This window comes from Corvus kubaryi, unplaced genomic scaffold (assembly GCF_017639235.1).
Source record: "Corvus kubaryi isolate FWS band 111438036 unplaced genomic scaffold, C.kubaryi_AGA036_p1.0 130, whole genome shotgun sequence".
NCBI lineage: Eukaryota > Metazoa > Chordata > Aves > Passeriformes > Corvidae > Corvus > Corvus kubaryi.
In genome coordinates this window covers 1013570-1033950 of record NW_024580665.1, presented here as the reverse complement: position 1 = coordinate 1033950, position 20381 = coordinate 1013570, and the positions used below count along the sequence as shown (strand labels likewise).

General features: G+C 39.2%; 1 protein-coding gene across 8 annotated transcripts in view; it reads left to right on the top strand.

The window, feature by feature from the left end:
* IL1RAPL2 (interleukin 1 receptor accessory protein like 2) overlaps positions 1-20381 on the top strand; it is a 386734-nt gene that overhangs the window by 183153 nt on the left and 183200 nt on the right. For 7 of the 8 annotated variants that reach the window (XM_042027864.1, XM_042027854.1, XM_042027872.1 and 4 more), the window contains exon 3: positions 14774-15047. The exons of the other annotated variant lie outside the window; for it this stretch is intronic. In XM_042027864.1, the coding sequence (XP_041883798.1) occupies positions 14774-15047 (274 nt within the window). The remainder of the gene's footprint in view (positions 1-14773; positions 15048-20381) is intronic. 8 annotated transcript variants of the gene reach the window in all.

The following is a 20381-nucleotide window of genomic DNA, read 5'->3' as shown; positions in this document are numbered from 1 at the left end:
GCTTGGGGGACCTTGTACTTCATCTGTTTTCTCAGCAGTTCTCAGAGAAGAAACTGCATGGTCACCAGTGTTCCATCTTTAAATATCAAAGGATCACAGTATTATATTCCTGAATTGTACTGATATGATGAAGTATCTTGTGATTGTATAAAATTATGTTTGAATGAAAATATATGAAAACCAGTAGCTCGACAAATTTCCTGCCTATCAGGGAATTTACAAAGAGTCCATGTATTGCCTTTCCTGGCAATAATATTTTTTCTTTCATAGCGTATAAAGCTGCAGAGCATTCATAGGAGGAGAATTTTTCCAATAATCAGTTACTTAAACTGAAAATATAAACATTTTTTAATAAAGAATAAAGGGAAACAGTATGCATTTCCATTTTTCAAATGAAGAATAGATTATAAGCCCAGAAACTGTATAGGTGTTTTATAGGGAACTGGTACTTAATTATCTTCACAGTCTGGGCCTTAGAAATTATAATTTCTTTGCTACCATGAACAGTTCACCCAAAACTGTGAATAAGGGCTTAGGGAATGTGTAGTTAACTCATAAAAATATGTACATAAATTTTGCTGATTAATTGCACTGTAAAGCACATCCTTATTTATTATTACAAATGAAACTCTTAATGTAGTTCATGCAAAGTCTTAAATGAGTGCCATTCTTTTTCATTAGGTAGCTCTTTAAAATCAATAATGTTTTCTTTAAGGGAAAGCTTTGGCTGTTACCAATTTAAATCTCATTAACTTTTGCCTTTTTTTTCCTAAGGTTCAATTGGAGCTACATTTTTCATTTAGATTTGGAGCCGCAGGCTATATGTAATTCCATTTAAAAACCCAAGGTAGACAGGAATAATGTTGAGTTAACAGTAATTTAGAGAACCAAAATTTCAGAATATTTAGCATGCAGCCTACACTTTTCATTTAGCAGTAAATGGTTTTCCCAGCACAAAGTTTGGAGATGCATGGGTGTTTGAGAAATCCTTTCCTAATTAATGTAGAGTTTGCAAAACCAGGTTGAAAGTCAGTTTTCTTGTACCATATTCTTGTAACCCCAGTCCCCTTTGTCCATGCCTGCTTTTGGATGTGTGTTGGTCTGGGTCTGGTGGAACACTGCTGTCATCCCTCACATCCTTCATGTTATCCGTGCTCTCTGGAGTGCCAAGACTATTTTTAAATATATGCAAATAGAAGCAAAGAAGTGCAGGGTCCGTGATTCCTGCTGTGTAGATTTGTCTCTTCTAAGAGGAGAAGCAGTTCAATAGCAATTGGTCTATTAGTGGTGCTTTTTGTTATCTAAAGTTCGTAGCTCGTTAATGAGGTTGTATTTGCTTATCTTTCTTACTGAGGACACACTAATCAGTCCTAGGAAAGAGGAAAAAAATCCAACTCTCATGATTTTGATGACATACTTTGGAATATTTAATATTAATAACAAAAAAATTGCACTGTAAAGGTTTATGAAGCCCTGGGCAGTCTGGAGAGGGAAAGCTTGGTACAGTTTTTCAAAACAATGGCTAGAAGGGTTCTGGCACCATGTTATTCACTACACATCAAAATTAACACATTACAAACAGTGCTTATTTTCAATTATGTAAAAGCAGATGAGTCTTTGGAGAGATTAAAATGAGATTTGTAATGGCTTAGGAGAATTCTTAAAATTGACAATTTGACACAGCATGATTTCAGACTATGTGAAATCTGGCATGAGGATATTTATATTTCTGTTTGCAAAGATTCTGTTCAAAGTTGTCATGATGGAAATATTTACAGTGAAGACACAATAATGTCTTTAATATGCAAATCATTCTAATTGCATTTCTTACACTGTCAACCTCAGTGAAGTATCATTTATTTCACAAGTGACACATGAAAAAATATGATTGTGTTTGTGATAGTCTTATTTCCAACAGAAATACACCAGACAGTCTTCATCTTTGAAGAAGTCCTCTTTATCAGCTGTTCCCTTAACATAGTTTGCATGACGCCTGCATCTCTATTTCTGATTCATATGCCTGCTTCTAACAGAGCCTCTCTGTTTTATTCTTCTTCCCCTCTCACAAAGAGGGTTTGCTGTAGGGATGTGCTCCCAGTCGTGTTGTCCCCCAGTCTGCAGGACACAGAGGTTGTGTGGGGTGCACTGATCTCCGTGGGAGCTGGATGCCATCCACACCTCTGAGGCTGGACCCTGTATCTTGTGAAAACAAGAATGATTTTCTGCCATTAAATTCTGCTTTAACCTTGATAAGAGCAGATTCAAAGTGCCTTTTTTTTTTTTTTTGTGCCCCAGTAACACGTGTTAGTCTGTCAGACACCTCTCACTTCACTTCCCTGTCTGTACCCAAAATCCCTACCCTGCGGTCACATGCCTCCTGTGTGCTTTTTCTTCTCCAGCTGGGAACAGTCATTTTCCTCTTTCTTCAGATGTAAAGCTGGACAGATGACAGTTCTGTCATCTCAACTGAAAAATCTGGCATTGTGAGCTGAAAAAAATAATACCGTCAAAACAATAGTAAAATTGGGTTGAATTAAATAGAGCATTTTTAATTGGGAATGCATCCACTCACAACACTGTGTGTCATAATTAATCCTCCCTCCCCTCTCCAGCTTTCTCACTGGGAAACTTCCCCACTATTTGCTGAATTCTACTTGGGTTTAGCAGGAGCAGTGAGGGAAGGATCAGCGGGCAGGAGAGCCCCAGCCTTGATGTGGGAGGAAGGAGCCCTCTGAAAGGAGCAGGGACAGCCTGGCTGCCCTGAGCAGGGATGGGAGTCCCCCAGGCACCAAGCATTTGCAGCCCCTCAAACTTACTGAGATAGCTTCAACCAGGCTTGGAAATGAGCCCCCTCTCTATGAAGAAGGATGGATGGATGGATGGATGGATGGATGGATGGATGGATGGATGGAAAAAGAAGGGATCCAGCTTTGCATTTCTGTCCTGTCTTCCCTAATCACTGTGAATTTTTTTCTGTTTAAGAACTGAAGTACTGATTTTCCATGTTTCAAAGAAGGGTTTCTTAAGTGGAAAACATAATGGTTTTCTTTGGGGTGATCCTTCCAGTGGCCAATCCAGGTTTAGTCACCTCTGTGCTTTGCCATATTAATAATTTTAAAATATTACTAAAACAGTTGTCTTCAAGCTGTTATGGCAGTCAATTCCCAAGGCTGGTACAGGAAATCATGGAATGTGGGTTAGGATAAGAAACTGGGAGTAAGTGAGCAAATGAGCAGTCTCCACATTGCTTACTGAGTATTGGGTAACCAGTGGAGAGACATTAATTAAACATGTTGCTCCAGTTATAAAATTTTTCTGGTTTAGCAGTAGCTCAGGTGGAGGTTTTTATGACGAGTTTCAGAGGTGGCTTTTACTGTTGCGCTGTGATGATTTAATAACATGCTGATGGATGAGGGGACTGCAGGGCAGTGTCGCACCTGGAGGATGTGTTGACATCCAAAATAAGGCCTGAGGCCAGCTCCCCTCCCGTATCCCCAACTCCCACCTTTGCTCAGCCTCAGCCCTGGAGCTCAAACATCTCCATCTTCCCATCCCTTTTCAGTGGAACAGGCAGCAGGTGCATGTTTTGCAGCGAGCTGGCGCCATTGAGGATGAGAGGAGGCTCATGAATAAAACACAGACCTGTTTGTTTTGTGCCGTTCTGAGCAAATGATGTATTAGTAATGAAGTATTTGCAGTTTGTTGCTTTTGCTTACTAATAAATGAAATGTTCCTGTTGACAGTTTTATTTCTGGCTCATGAAGTTACAGGGAAGTGTGAGGGAGAAGGCTGCAGACTGGGCTGATTTGGGGTCTGTCTGCTTTATGATGGTTCTCACTTAAAAATAGTCACTGCTTTGTGTCAGCTTGAAGCAGGGACAGTGGTTGTGGGGTTTCGGTCAGTATTGCCTCTGCTCTGAATCTCCTGAGTAAAGACTTTGGAAAATGATTGGAAATAGGATGAAGTCCTTGGGAATGGGACCATATGGGGAGTTGCAGTCCCGGTGATGACAAAAGGGCCCCTCTACCCCAACAAGGGATGATCTCTGGGGCAAGGGAGAAGCAAATTCTTAGGAATGGGAGCTTGAGAGGGGACTGAGAGTAGTTGTGGTACTGGTGACCAGTCCTGCTCAGAGTCACTGCTCACAACTCATCTGGACGTGGGTGGGGATTTGGGGAACTGGCAGGCCATGGGGGGCTGTGATGGCAGTCCCCCACAAGGCCTTTTTTTCAGAAAAGGAGGTGGATGTGGTCCCATCAACAGGACCCTTGTTTTCATTGAAGGTGAGGGGCTGCCAGTGGATGCAATGCTGCAGGATGTTGCAATTGGCAGCTTTTAGACAATAGCTATGTAAATGTAAAGGTGTTCCTAAGCAAATGTGCCACACTGTGTTCCAGAGCACAGCACTGCATTGCCACTTTACCTAGAGAGACACATCTGTAGCACAGGTAGCTCTTGTAATGGCTCATTTTTCTATCATCCTTAATTTTTCTTTTTTACATGTAATTATAATGACTTGCAATTAGGATAACCCTGTTTGTTTATTTTAAATAGAAACAAGTCTTAAGAACAATGTTTAATGTTTAAAAATATCTCATTTTGAAAGCATTTCATAATTCATCACTTACAGACATATTTTAATTAAATAACCCACTAAGACTTCTACTCATGACTATCCTATAAAAGCAAATACTCTTTTGATTTGTGAATGTTCATTTTACTGAAATGCAGTCTAGTGTGTTCTGCAGTCAGGAGGATTTCCTATTTAAATTCTGCTGCATACATGCAGATAATGAATTAAAATAAGAGGAGGAATTACAACCTATGTTAGAGTGTGGGTCACAGCCTTTTCAAACAGAGGTCCTCCTGTCATGCAAATGGAAATGGTAATTGGCTCACTGCAGCTGAAATTATCTGTGCCAGATAACAGGAAGAATGGCACAGCAATTGTAAAATGGCAAATATGTGTAAATATCCAAAGGTAGATGTGTAGAGTCAAAGCAAATGACCAAAGCTAGTTATTTGTTGCAAGTAAATTAAGATGAACTTGACTTGTTCCCTTCTATTCATATGCATGTCCTGATTGAAAATTGGGCATTCTCTCTTCTTCTTTTTTTTTTTTTTTACATTGCTATGTGTTCATCCAGTACTTTATAGTCATCCAAGCCCCAAAACATTCATTCTACCCAGTGTGTTTATGATGGGGAACCAGTTTTTTAAAGCATTTGGTAATCTTGTGATGGATTGATTGCATCTTTGTAAGCTAGAAAATAAATGATTAAGGAGTTGGGTAGTGCATGTGTGCACCAAGATCTGGATATTTGTGAGAAAGGCTCCCTTTATGTGTCTGTGAACTGTGAAGGGCTGTGTTGGTGGTAGGACAAACCATAGGGTCAGGTGAGTTGGAAGAGACCCCTGGAAGTCTGGAATCTGGCTCCGCTCCAAGGCCCGGGATGATGGCGTAGTTGGCTCTATGGGACAGGCAGCAGCATTGGTTAGGCACCAGTTGCCCATGGTAGATGGGGAATTTGGGTTACCAGAAATGTCCCTGCTGAGGTGTCCCAGTAAATGATTGCTTAAACCTTGCACAAACACCATGGAGATCATCCCCAGGAATAACTCAGTCCTGCTTTCCTCTGGTGGTGGGCTCTTTTGATAGTCTCCTTGCTCTCTTTCCCTGTCAAGCACTCTTCCTCTGACACAGGTGAGATGTGGTAGGAGCTCTTACAGCAGAACTGTGTCTCTTAAGGATTCCCCTCTACAGACAGTGGAAGAAATTAATTTGTCCCTGTGTATTCAACACGGAGTCCATCTTCCTAACCTAATTCAAGCTCAAAAGTACTATGCCCTCAGAGCAGGTAATCCAATTCAAGCTGTCCACATACTTGAAAAACAGATGTGAGATAAAATAATCTTGTGCATGTACACCAGTTCTCCTACCCCACAGGGCTACCTAGTTAATAGAGGTTCATTCTCTTCAATTTTAAATTCTTGTTATTCACAATTCTTTCCTACAACTCCCTTCTGGGAATAACAAGCAGTGAATAATAGAGTTTTCTAATTGTGTGATTACTTGAGACTGCAACTGCCTGATCTGGGAGCTAGTTTTCATTTACTTTACCTTCAGTAACTTTATTCAAAGGAACTAATGAAAAGAGACTCATCAATTATTGAGATAAATTCAGCTTTGTTCCCAAAGTTTGCACGGTGCTAAAGACATGAAAATAGAGCTTTGTGAAAGTTTATGTGGTTAATGTGGTTGGCTGGAGAATATTGAAATTGTCTTAAAGAGTGTCCTTAAAGAGCTCATGTGTAGTCAACAGCACTTAAAATATTAAATGCATATTCCTTCGGGTATAAAGTGTGTCTTCAGTGTGTTGCTCCTTACCCGAAAACTTGTTAGGATAAAACTTCTATTTATAAATGCAAAGAAATATTTTCATTCTGTTTTACTTGTTATTGGTATCAGTTACTGTTCTCCCTTAGATACTGATTCTTCTTTCTTTCTATCTCCTTTGTCTGAATATAGTTCTGTGCACCAAAGAAGTATCAGAAGTGCTGGGAAATCTCTCTTTGAGTTTTTCCATCATTCATTAATTCCCTCAGAAATCCAAAGAGCTAAAAAAAATGGCAACATCCACCGTACGACATGCTAGAAAAAAATTACTTTTTTCCCCTGTTTTGAAGCTTGGAAAAGGGAAGTATTTTTGTTTACTAGATTTTGTGGACAATATGAGAAAAGAAAAACCCATCTTCAGATGGGTTTCGGAGCTGGATGAACACTAATTTAAAGTCTTTGAGTTCATACCTGTGTTTGCACTGACTTTTTGGTTGTCTGAGTTGTTCATTTATGGAACTTAAAATTTAGGATTTAAACAGGAAAATTTTGTTACTTTTTCAGTCCAAGAAGCAGCTGTAAATGTCCCGTATCTGATCTGGCCACTTCAATCTAGAGCAACATACTTTCCTTGCTTAAAATAATGTTCCCTTGCTAGTTGGTGCTAATTTAATCATATTATTTCATGGCTGTCTTTGAAGAAATGGATATTAATTTATAGATCCTCAAAGAAGAAAAGTTTAGTGGTTTGGATACCTCGTTCGCTGCAGATCACCCACTTGGCTTTAGTGCCTTGAAGCAAAGAGGGAGGCTGGGGAGAGGCAGGAGATTTGTCAATGACCTTTCCTACAGCTCTTCCAAATCTGCTGCCCCATTGCAGGAGGGGAACTGGAGTGGGAAGGGTGGGGGCCAGGCAGTGGCGGTGGGGCTGAGAAGGCAGGACAGGCTGGGGCACATGCCTTGAACCCATGTCTGGGACTTCACAAAATACATGAAAGCATAAACCCATGAAGTATGATTTCTTTATTGTTCATGTCCTGGCTCTACTGCTGTTCATTTTCAAGGTGGCTTTTACATTGTTTTCTAATGTGGTGACAGCTGCAGAGAATCAAGGCATTACACTGAATATTTTAAACCAAACCTCTTTTATAAGTTCCAATTTCTTTACTGTTTACTTCCACACAGGCTCTTTAAAAACCTGCCAGATGTTGAAGTGATTAGGAGATCAAGGTCACCAAATACTAATTTTTAGGGTAAATATGCTGCATTTTAAAGAGTTACGCTAGTGCCCTCCCCGTCTCTTTCTCTGTGCTCAGCAGAGCGATCAGCTCAACACAAAGAGCACAGCTTTGGAAGGGCACTTCAGGTTCCATCTGTCTCTGGGAACATCTGACTTGGAAGAGGTAGCAAAGAATATGACGAGAACAGGGATTTTCTTTCCCTCACAGAATGTGTCTCAGACCTCCCTGTCTCCAGCAAAATCTTAACCTGACAGCTGTGATTTGCTCTTCCCTCCATCAGGAAGCATTCCAAAAAACCCCTGTGATAAGGTGCCACCTGAAAAGCTGGCTCTGACAAGTGCTACGGGATGAAATGCCCCTGTCCAGTCACTTCTACTGATGTTGCCACAGCATTTTCATTCTTCAAATATAATTTCTAAGCCTCGACCTCATTAATATGCTGTCACTCCTGGAGGCTGAGATTTTGTTCAGGGTTTTTTCTCCCCCTAGAGATTTTTGGTGATCTACCAGTATGTTCTTTCTTCTGCATTTTCAATACAAGGCTAAAATGCTCCTGGCTCCATATGCATACATAATTCAGGGCAGAGCAATCTGTGGTGATTTGAACCTCTGGCTGTATATATTTACAGTGAGTTTGACCTCAAAGGAAATGATGAGTGTTCGGCTGGAATATTTGACATTTGAGTTGGGTTGTTTAGCTGTGGATTATAAGAAAAGCTGGTCAAAAAAATGAAGCATACACGAGTCTTAAAAACCTTTTAGTCCTTCCTACAGAAATTCGAAGCTTTGATCAAAATTTGGAAAAAAAAAATAGGTAGCGTATAAGGACATTTAAATGCACTTTTCGTTATTTTTGGCCCAGATTTGGAGAAACATTTGCATGTTGCTAAATTTAATGAAGATTTTTTGCACGCATCATTACTTGACTTAGGAATTTTGGAATATTTGCACTTTTACGTGCCTTGAAAATCCCAAACCTGTTCACCAGTGAGTTTTAATAGTCTAATTCTTTCTGGATAATAATTAGAAAATGAGATCAGAGTAGAAAAACTGCAAAGTCTGTGAGTGATCCTATTCTTAGATGTTGTGTTTCTACAGCAAAATAATCTTGGTTATTGCTGAAACAAGGTGTTACTGTCACAGAAGTGAATTAGTGAGAGTTGTTAACAGGGTTGTAGGAGAAGCATGGCAAAATTCACCCATCTTGAACCATGATAAACTTGTTTTTGCTCAAGATTGGTTGTTTTCTAAGTGATCTTATCTCCAACAGATACATTTTTTGATTTTGTGTCACTCAGGAGAAAATGATTTGATTTTTTTCTAAAGTGTACTTTAAAACATGGACATAGAGTCAAAACCTAGAGTCTACTTGATTCAAAGAAGGGTAATACAGAAAAGAGACATGGCAGACACTTTACCTGAACTTCACCCTCCTCCCCTTCCTGCCTGCTCTTAGCAATTGCTCCTCTGCTTCTGGGCAATGTTACCCTCCACTTCCTCTTAGAACATTGCCAGCATGGGCTTCTTCTTCTCCCCTGTAAAGCCAGGTAACTTGCTCTTCATGTCAGATATCAGCTCAGATGTCTCTCAGTAGAGTGAGTTTTTATTAACAGTTATGAGAGTGTCCTTTCACCATCCAGTTTGGTCAGTCAGCTAAGGCGAGGGAACTCCACACGCAGAGATCTCACCCTGCTTTGAAGGTAACATCCATGCTATTGAACACTGCACAAAGTGGTCAAGAGAGTGTGTTATTTGCAATGTGTTCTCTGACCAGCAAATGTGTCTCTGAGCATTGGAGTATTTAAAGAATACTCAGAAGGGTGTGGTGGTTGCTGTCAGTTTTTAAGGCAGCTCAGGTGCCCAGTGGTTCATGGTGTGAGGAGCAGGGAAAGGCTCTGGGAGGAGATGGGACACACACTGGGTTCTGCTGATATTCAGGTCTCAAATGGCAGTGCCAGGCTGTGATGAGAAGCCGGCAGAGGTCTGCAAGCACTGCAGCAGCATTAGCACAGTGCAGCCAAAAATCCAGAGATGTGAAACCAATTACATATGGCGACCCTGACCCTTGAGATCATGTCCAGCCAAAGCTGCTAAAGGTTTTACTGTGCGTGCTCAAATGCGGGGTGTGTTCCCTTTTCTGCAGAATCAAGGTCTGAAAATACCAAGTTGCCAAAAATTCATGGGCTGTAACTGATTTCTCCCCTTTAAGACTCTAAAAAATTTGCATCTCTCTTTGGCAATTCTTAATGGAGTGCATCTATCATTGCTATGTGTCTGCAAACCCTGAGCATGATGGATATCAGTTTCTGGACTCTGCTGTTCTACAGCTAAGATATATATATAACAATATAACTCTTGTATTAGAGGAATGGTGGTTTTATTTCTGGCTGTACCTACAGTCACAAGCATTGCCTACTTTGCAGAGCAATAAATGTAATGCATTAGCTAGTGTATTTTTTTAAAAATTATTTATTTGTAGATTATTTCAATTTAAATTGAGATTTTCAGGTAACAAGGTAGGCAAACATGTTTAACAATGCCATGATATAAATTGCTGTAGGTGACAGATCCCTATAAAAATTATAACAGGCAGATGCGCAATACAAAAAATTATTCATGTGACAGCAATCAGAAAGACAAATTACTCATAGATGATGTACATGCTCCTCTATAATTGCTCATAAATTATTATGGTTCGTGTTAAAATGCATCTAGACTCTCTAGACAACTAGATTTATTTAAAATAAGAGTGATGGAAAAATGCCAGGAAATGTTGAGGAAGAAGATGCAGTACATGCTTTGGGTGATTGCTAACATTAAAGTACAGTAACTTGTTGTCAGCCAACTTAATCCATAATTTCCTTATTAGTTTTGTAACCTTTATTTTCAATTCACTCTGTGCTCAGGTTGCAGTAGCCTGGATAGGTAACTGGGATGGGCCCAGTGGGGCTGTACTGTGGTTCACTGCTGCTGTCTTTCCCAGCCCATGGGGGACGCAATAGGACGCTCTCTTGCACTTATGAGGGAGAGAGCTCTCCTGAGCACTTTCACGTTCCATGCAATAGGATTGAATTTAGTCAGCTGGGGTAGAAGTTACGCTAAGAGGATGGGGAAGATTGACAGATAGATGGGCAAACCACTTTTCCTTGGGAACCTGGGATTAAAATGGGACAGTGTTTTCCATATTCTCTTAATGTTCCAAATTACATATGAAAAAGAAAATCTGTATTAGAAGTGTGTAAAGTACATCCACAATAGACAGGATTTAATTTGAATGAGCTTTCAGTCAGGCACTTACCAGGTGATTATAGGGTAGCAGAGAAATGGTATATATACATTTATTATATAATAAATGCCTTTCTAATGCTATTCTTTTTCTCACCAACCTAATTATATTACATATTGAGAGCCAGCCCAACAAAAATGACAGCAAACTTTGTTCTGGATAATGGAGTGCTGAACTCCACCTAAGCAGCTCCAGTCATTTGTAATGACAGCTTGGAGAATACTCCAAACGAATCTAACAATGCTCATGCTCCAGTGACTGACAGCACAGCAAGAGGAAAAATTCCAGCTTCCATATGAGTACAGGGAGCCTGACCTAGATTTTAGCCTCTACAGCTTCAGAAGAGGAAACATTCTTGGCTGTGTATTGAACAAGAAAAAAAGAGCAAGGGGAAAAAGTCATCTCCTGTCTTTCTTCAATAATTAAGATTTAGTCAAGGCGCTCTGTGAGACTTCTCCTCTCCACAGATTTCACCAGCCCTATAATGACTGGTTGCTTCGTTCCCTGTGTGCTCTTCTCTCTTTAATTATACCCTCCTGGCCTGCTGCAGGGAGACTTGTCACAGGGGAGTAGCTGGGGTAGGCAGGGCCATGGGCAGCAGCCTGCCTGCACCTTCCCCCTCTGGCCCATTCCCTATTGGGGTCAGCCTCCTGTGGGCTGCTCAAATTCTTGCATTCTGATACTGTTAGTAGGCGGAAAAAGTCTCTAGTGTAAATTTCCTTTTCTTTCTTTTCTTCTTTGGGATGCAGGTGCTATGCTGGGCTCAGGTCACCATGTCCGGTGCCTCCACTGGAGTGCTGGCAATGGCCAACAGAGCACTGGACCCACCGCCGTATTGTCCTCTGGAGCAGCTGGAGAGGGTTTTTAGCCATTCTGGTGACCTGGTTGTAATTACCTTTCAAATGCCTTTCATCTATTCCACTGTGCTTCCTATACTTCAACAGCTCAATTTCTGGAATTAGAATAGAAGTGCATATGAGAAGGGAAAAGAAATTTTCAAATGAAAGTAGAAGATGAGGCAGATTGAATGACACTGAGGGTTGCTTAGTGTTTGAGCTGTGCTTTGACAAGTTGTTTGATATGGGAAAAATTTCATTGGAGGCATGGTATTTTCAGCTTCCAGATTTGGATTTCCATATTGGGTCAGTACCTAACTACAGAACTCCTACTAATTGTGACTCTGCTCTGTGGAATAAATGAAAACCTGGCACTGCTCTCCTTGATCCACGAGCTTTCCATGTATGTCTCATTGTTAGTTATTCATTGGTGTGGTTTAACTTTGCCAAACCAGCACAGGTTTGAAAGCTTTAGACGATGTGACAGGATTCGATTGACACAAGAGTGACAGAATTAATTAGATTGGCTGAATTAATTAGATTGGCTGAACTAGTCTGTATCTAAATTCCAGTTCTGGACACTCGTGTTCAGTTCAACTTAGGCTTCTGTGACTTTGCTAAAGCACAGGAGAGAGGGTGCCTTTGAAAATACCTATGTGTCCTGGAGAATAAGGGATGAGGCATCTGGAGACCTCAGCATTGCCTTGCACATCCCTTGCTGAGAGAAGGCAGCTGTGAGCTCCTCACTGTTCTTTAATTGTAAATCACACCAGCCTAAAGAGCAGGACTTAAAAAAAGCACAGAGCTTTTCTGAGGAAGCGCTGTATGGAGTACAATAATACCTGCTAAGTGTAAAAGCCCTGTCATCTATATAAAATAATTCATGGTGTCAGAACCAGGCATTTAATGTAAAAGTGGATTGGGTGGTGGTGTAGGACTGGAAGAACCAGGTTCTTTCTCCAGCTCTGCTGCTGGTTGCCCATATCTGTGCAGCAGCAACACAGAGAAAGAGGTCAATTAGGTGTTTCTTGGGATCCCGGCAAGGGCATGTTCAAGTTACAATGTGGAGCTTTGGTCACAGTGAAGGATGTTATAAACCTGGAGGAGATTCACTGAGAACAAATGCTTCAGTACAGGATTTTCAAATAATGATTATCCAAGCTTGTCCTATTGTGTGTGGCACTAAGTGTTAGAGGAAGGACACAGAGGAAGCAGCAAGGAAAAGGAACATCAGTAAATTGCTGCTGGCCTTTCAGTTGATGTCATTAACAGCAGCCGTTAAAAGCAATGAATTTTAATTTACATCAGCAGGATGTTTTCAGCAAAATGAGAATGAAAATGAAAACTGAAGTTAACTGGAACAGTGTGTACATAACTTCAGGTGAAGGGTTTGGGGGGCTTTTTTGATGAAGAAAGAAGAAGTCAGCTGGCACAACCAGCTGCTGCTTTTGCACCAGCCTGTGGGGTGGAGGGCAGGAACAGGAAACACCCTGGGGGTAAAGGTGTTGCATGATCTCCCTTCACCTGTCAAAACCGTCATGAGTAATGTTTTGAGTAACGGGCTTCCCTTCCCTCCTGAGCTTTTCTTTTCACAAGTTTGTTTTGCAGCAAGATGCTACATGGAAGTTTATGTCCAAAAAAAGTATGAAAGTGCACAGTGTCAACAAGTTTAACATGTGGTTCAGGTGCATGGCTCACATGATCACAGTACAATTAAAGCTGATTTACTGTGATGGGAAAATTAAAATCTTCCATTTATTACGGTTACTTTTGAATGATTAAAGAGTAACCTGAAAACTTGGTAGACATAATTTAAAGGTTGTAAAAGTCACTAAAAGTAGGACCAGACCTGATATTCCATGTACAGAAATTTGTGCTCACTACCTTTGTTTAGGAAGTAAATTAAAAAATCACTTGATGACAGAATGCAATTGATGATGTGTATTAAATGAAGAGTGTCTGAGGATATCCAACATTTATAGTTTGAGAATTGATACTGTAAATGCAGAAGAGGCAACTTGAGAGTTACCTGGTTGAATTTGAGGTGCTGCATTAAGGGTAAAGATGTTTCATTTACTTGTCGCTTAATATGATCAATAAATTCTAAAAGCTCCATATTTAATCAATTCTATTAACTTTAGGTACTGTGTTTGCCTTTTGATGATGTGCCTTTGAAATCTTTTTCTTTGGTTTTATTCTTGGCTGATTTTCAAGCTTATAATTTTTCCAGCAATGAAAAAGATTGAATTAAAAGGTCTCTGATAAGTGATATGTTGATATGTGTGCATGTGCTAGGACTGTATTGTAACTAAGATAATAGCAATGGGAGAAAAAATTGTAGGGAGAAGTAATCTTTTATTAAACTGTCTGATGTATGTTAATTTTAAAGTGAAGTATCAGGAAAACTGTTTCAAAAGGTTTTGCTGAACAGAACATCAAAATATGTCCTTTCTTATTTGTATGACTCCTGTATTAAGTTTGATTGCATTGGCAGCATGTTGCAATTGTATCCTGTTGTATATAATACAGATCTCTACAGTTTGAGTAGCCTGTAGAGAAAAAACCCAACTATGTGGAACTGCCTTGAAAAGAAAATTATAAATGTGACATCTGTCATTTGGGGATTTTTTTGCATAACATAATTAACAGAGGTGGATGGAAAAGCTTTAAGGGATAAGATTGGTATCAGATGCCAATGTACATTTTCCTCCAACAAGGAACTGGAGAATTCAAAACTGGTTTACAGAGGAAAGTAGTTAAGATGCAAAACATTTGGTTTATTTAATAAAGAATTCGTGTTTTGGGGATGAAAGTAATGATATTCTAAAGAAGTGGAATTGAGCAAGCTCAGTGTGCTTGCCTGCACATTCACAGTTTCATGTAATTAAAAGAGGTGTATGAAACCACTTACTTGCCAGTAACCGCTTTAGGTTTTTCATATACCCTAAAACAATTCAGCACATGACAAAAGCCATTTCTTTTAATGTATTGTATTGCATTTCCCAAGCTGCCTTCTACTATATTGAAAAATGTTTCTGTGTCTAATATTTCTTTATTATTGTTTTGCTTTCAGTTGATGGTTGCATTGACTGGTCAGTGGATCTCAAGACATACATGGCTTTGGCAGGTGAACCAGTCCGAGTGAAATGTGCCCTTTTCTACAGCTATATCAGAACTAATTATAGCATGGCCCAAAGCACAGGTCTTAGGCTTATGTGGTACAAAAACAAAGGAGATTTAGAAGAACCCATTATATTTTCCGAAGTTAGGATGAGCAAGGATGAAGATTCCATATGGTTTCACTCGGTTGAGTTGCAAGACAGTGGTTTCTACACATGTGTTCTAAGGTGAGTATTGTGTTAAAGTCTAAATAAGAATGTGGGGGTTATTGGTTAATAATGTATGGAGTATTAGATATTGGTTAAAAAAAATCATTTTAGCTATTAGAATTGAGATATTCATCCAGTTAATACATATTCAATTTTTTATTCTCATAATTATATATTTCACATAATGTTTTGTCTCAAAATTAGTTTCCCTAGTAATTATAGTTACCTCATCCAGTAGCTATAATTAATGTGCTTTCACTTAATTGCTTCTTTTTTAAATAAAACATTTGCAAATACTCGATTTGCTGTAAACCTTCAGAACTTGATACTTCTTAAATCATGAAGTATTTTGTTTAAGTACTGTTCTGTTTCAAATTCTCAGAGTTATTAAAAAGTTATAGTTTGAATTATTCTGATGGGATCAGGCCATGGGGAGTTACAGTTCTGTCTGGTTTTGAAGAAATGTTTATTTTAATATACAATTATGATTTAGCATAAATTTAAGCAGACCTTGTTTGGTAAGGCACCAAAATGCATTTCTCAGAAGTATCTTGGAGCTGTTGGATGAGCCTTAAATTAAACATGTGCTGGAGCTCGTGATTTCCATCATGTAGATGTTGATGTCATCTCTATGCCTAAAATGAGAAGATAAAAAAAGGAGGACTTTTGAAGAATGAATGAATAAATATTCCTTAAATGATCAGTTTTGAATTAAAAGGAGTTTACAGATACTTTGGACGATTTGGTTTTAGACTATCTAGTTTCAGATAGTAAGTTTGTTTCATCCTTGTCGGCTATTCCGTACTAAAATTAGACGTTTGATGAATTAAATAACAAGTATTGCAGCAAATAACAGCACTGTTCAGAACCCAGAATTTGCTCTCTGTCCATCTCTGCTGAGTCGTGCTGCCTCAGCTGCCTCAGACTATTTTGATCCTGAAGAATGCTACTGAAATCAAGGATTGTGCCCTGGAGTGTGGTGGTTTGTACTGGGCCAATGTCCTGTTTAAATATTGGATATATCTGCCAAACTCAGCAGTTGGATTGTGCTGAGGCCTTTTGAGTTTTTCTTTTATCAGCTGCTCTGTCAGAGGTTGGGTGTGATGTGAACTTCCTGATTCCAAAATGTTATGGGAAGATGGTGATTTATATGTTTCAAGGGAGCCGTGCTTTATTCATAAGAAGTCACTGTTGTGATAATCAAGTTACTAGTTTAATACTCTGAAACATTTTAATGCAAATCCCTTGTGAAAAATAAAGAATTGATCTTAGATCAAATTCTGGAACATACTTTGTTTCTGGGAAATTTCAAAACTCTGCTCATTTACATGACAAAGTAGTTTTGGTAACAAATGGGCAAGTTCTTGAATAATTCATGGCTTCTTCTCATTTTCAGCTAAAAACTATATGACATGCTTCTTGGAAGGCATTACACAGCAACAAGATCTTCCTTGTCAGTTATGCAGTTTTCTTGCTTTGACTAGAACTTTCTTGTATAGTTACAGATATTTTTGCCTTTTTCAGATTTATGTCAGAGTGCAGAATAATATGTGTAGTGGTTACAGATAAAAGACTATATTTCTTCCTTTGCTGAATTAATTTTTTCTTCCAAAAGCATGGTAATGAATGCTTGCTGTTATTGTTTATGAAACCATAGAAGTCTTAAAATAGCTGAGGATGTAGCAATAGTAACTGATTTTCATTTCATTAAAATTGAGCTATGTAAAACATAATGTTCTGAAATGTGATCACACTTCTGTGGGAGACTATCCACACCATTAACTGTGTAATTTCAGCTTTATTAATCTATTTTTTTTTTTTGAGAGGGATAAGCAGGTGTTTGCATTTTAGTCATTAACCAGGATCACCTGCTTTATGAGAATTAAGAGGTCACAAATGAGAGCAGTCATTTTAGAATATGATTTTATTTTCTAGAAGCATTAACAATCTCTGTTACAAATGCTATCTTTTGTAGACTGAATTAGCAGAGACTGGCAGATAGAACTTGATGCAATGGAAATGAAAATGTGACTGTCTCCATCAGTGTGCAACACAGGGTTTAGGGTTGCATGCATAGCTGAGTCGTTTGGTTTGGTAGCTGAAAGAAAAAAATTGGGGAGGAAAATGCTTTTGATTCAAGATAAATTTAAAACTTTTTCTCAACAAAGAAGTTTTCATTTAGATTCTTTAAAAGAAAATCAGAAGCAATTCAATTCTAAATTGATGTCTTCCTAGCCACTCATCAGGGGTGTGTGAAGCCCTGGTGCAACTCGCTGTGCTGTCCAAAGCATGAAATCCCACATTTGCATGTCCCACTGGCCAGGCTGTGCTGAGTTCCACCACTTCAAGTCTCTTGCCTTAGAACTGTTCTGTCTGTTATTTATGCTTGTCTTTGCAAATAGGCGCAAGGGGGTGAGATGCTTAGATGTGGTGCTAAGGCCAAGTGGGATGAGAGGTCCTGGTCCCAGAAGTTCATGGGTTGAAAGGAAGGACACACTCTTGATCTGGGAAGTCAATAGTGAGAGCTTTGTTAATTTACTCTCCCCCAATTTGTTACTTTTTTCCCAGTCAACACAAGATGACAGATAAGAAAACTGTATGGGGAAAATGTCAACTGTACTTTTCACTGAATTTCTTACTTGTTGAAGTGTTTCTTCTCAATTCTAAAAAAAAAAAAAACAAAAAACCAACCTGTTTTTCAAGAAGCTGCATTTTCTAGTTGCTCACGCGTGCTTGTAGGATCAAGGCATGACTATCAGTGAGGCAGTGTGAAGGAATCTTTCAGAAGCCACTTGAGAAGGGTGGATATGAGCAGGTGAAGGATAGGCTACTATGACAGTGATTTGGAATGGGTAAAAATTAAATGTGTCAGTGAATTATTTCTTATACAGAATTGCCGTTTCAATAATCATAATGTCTGTTTTGTAAAAGAACCTGTAATACTAAATAAAATTAAGGAGTATTAGATCAACCCTTATAAATGAGGTTGCTTCTCCAGACTGAAGAGATTTGATATTATAATTTAAATGTTACCTCTCCTTTATTAACCAATTAAACATTATTCCATAGACAGGTGTGGGGGTGTGTGTAATAGGAGGATTATTGTTGCATTAAAACCTATTTCTCCCTTCTCAAAATACATTTTGGCATTGAGCTCACACTCAGATGCAAACTGAAGCGTGATATTTTTCTCTAGTGCTAAGCATATTAAAAGGTCTTGATTCTGCAAGGATTTTTAAAAGAGTGCAGAGTTGAGCTGTGTTAGGTAAGCCATGTGAATTCCATGGGTCTTCTTTGTTCTTGGATGCCTTTTCTGTGTCAAATCAGGGATATTGCTGCTTAATCCAAAAGGGATTCTAAGTAATGGATAGCTGTGTATTTCATTGCAGTTCCCAGGTAAATGCTGCAAGGTTTGTATCATGACTTTACTGCCCAGTGTGGAAATGCTGTGTTCTGGAGGTACATACCCTGGATATGCCATTAATCTTTCAGCACCCAGCAATGCTACTTTCAGATAAAGCTGTTGGCATTTTTTTTATGGAGGTTTGGTGGTCTGGGATTTTCACATCAGCACTCTGGATTGCAGCTTCTTCACTGAAGGATTCAGAGATGAGCACATCAAAACCAAACATGGGAATTACACTCAACGTAAATGCATAAGGTGGCCCTAAAGTTCTGAGTATGTAGGGCAGTCTTTTGCCTGATCATGATCTGCTTTTGCTGTCTGAACAGATACATCTGCTTTTCTGTGTTAAAAGCCTGTTTTTTAAAGGCAGAATGAGAACTGGGCCAACTTAGATCATCTTCACCTGGTGAAAGAAGAGAAGATGAGCTGGGGAAGAAATCTCAGCAGAACTTAGCATAAATTTGCACTCGCGTAGGGATTGCTCATGGAAATCTTCTTCTAACTAGGCTCAGCTCCAAAAAAACCTGTAGTGAGCATTTAAAGAATGAAACCAGTAGGAGTAAAAACATAAGTACCTATTTGCTGTTAATTAATTGTTAGTGAAATAAAATAACTTGATTCCCATAATATGATTCAGGAGGGTAGAAAATCTGAGCCTCAAGAGGGTGCAGGGAAGCAGGAGAAAATTTGTGGTCACCAAACTGGCTAATGAAGCTAAGTCTTGATTTTTGTACAGGATGCAGAATAACAAGGAAGTGAGGGCCTTGAATGCTGTGGGGGAATAAGCTTGCAGGTCTCTAATACCAGCATTTGATGCCAGACAACTGCTAACAAATCAAGTTAGGAAATCTGTGTATTCTTCATCCGTTGCTGTATCCCTGTGAACACAATTCTTAATGGAGAGCAATGTTGCTATGGACATGCACAGAGGAATTGAGCCTTTGCTGAGCCATTGGTTAACTATTGAGATACCACTTTCTGAGCAGTAATAAAATACAGCAATAGTAGATTTTAAGCCTTCTGGCTTAAAATGTCTGTGGAGCACATGACCAGCAAATCAAAATCAGATTTAGACAGCCTGGAGAGGCTGACAGTAAAGTCTGCGGCACAACCTCTGTGCTCTCACTTCAGAGGGTGTTAGGCAGGGCTCAGGGGCTTGTTTCAAGTGCCTACCTGGACTGCAGAATGCACCATCAGCTCAGAAAAAACTTCATCCCTTCTCTGAATGCTGAAAGTCTGGCTTCTGAGCAGCATGAAAAAAGAGGTGTTTTCAGATCCAAACAGAAATGTTGGAGTAAATCATAATGTGCAAATACGTGGGGGTACGGTCACTTTCTCTGCAGCCATCTCTTAAAATATGTGTTTTAAAGCAGTTTTTCATTTTGTTGATAGCAATACAGAATGTTTCACGTGCTTTGGCTTTGCTCAGCATTCAACTGCTCGTGACAAAGGTGATTTTGTATCTCAAACCCCAGTGGATGCAGTGTTGTAATTCCAGTTTAGCCATAGAATACCATCTTACATATCCATTACTGGCAAGTGCTTTATTTCCCCATAGACTATTACTGTATCCCGCAGCCGTAGGAGAGAAGATCCAACATGCAGGAATTGTGCAGCAAGATTGATTTATTTAATTATTTTACAGCTCTTTTATAGACTTTTTCTTCATAGTCTAATTGGACAAAGGATCTGCCACACCTTGGGGTGATTGGCTAAAATCCTAAAACATCCATTGTCAAAATATTTTTCTACTGTACCATAAACAAAGCTTTGCAAGGTCACAGGTGTTCATAGCTTATAGAACTTCTGCTAATCTCTTCGTGAGAGAGAAAAATATCCCATGGGCTTAGAAAGAAGCAAGAAAATTCTTGCTAGCAGCAATATTGTATCCACAATAGACTTACTCTGGAAAGATCTAAAGATGATACTTTCTTGTGGACTAGTGT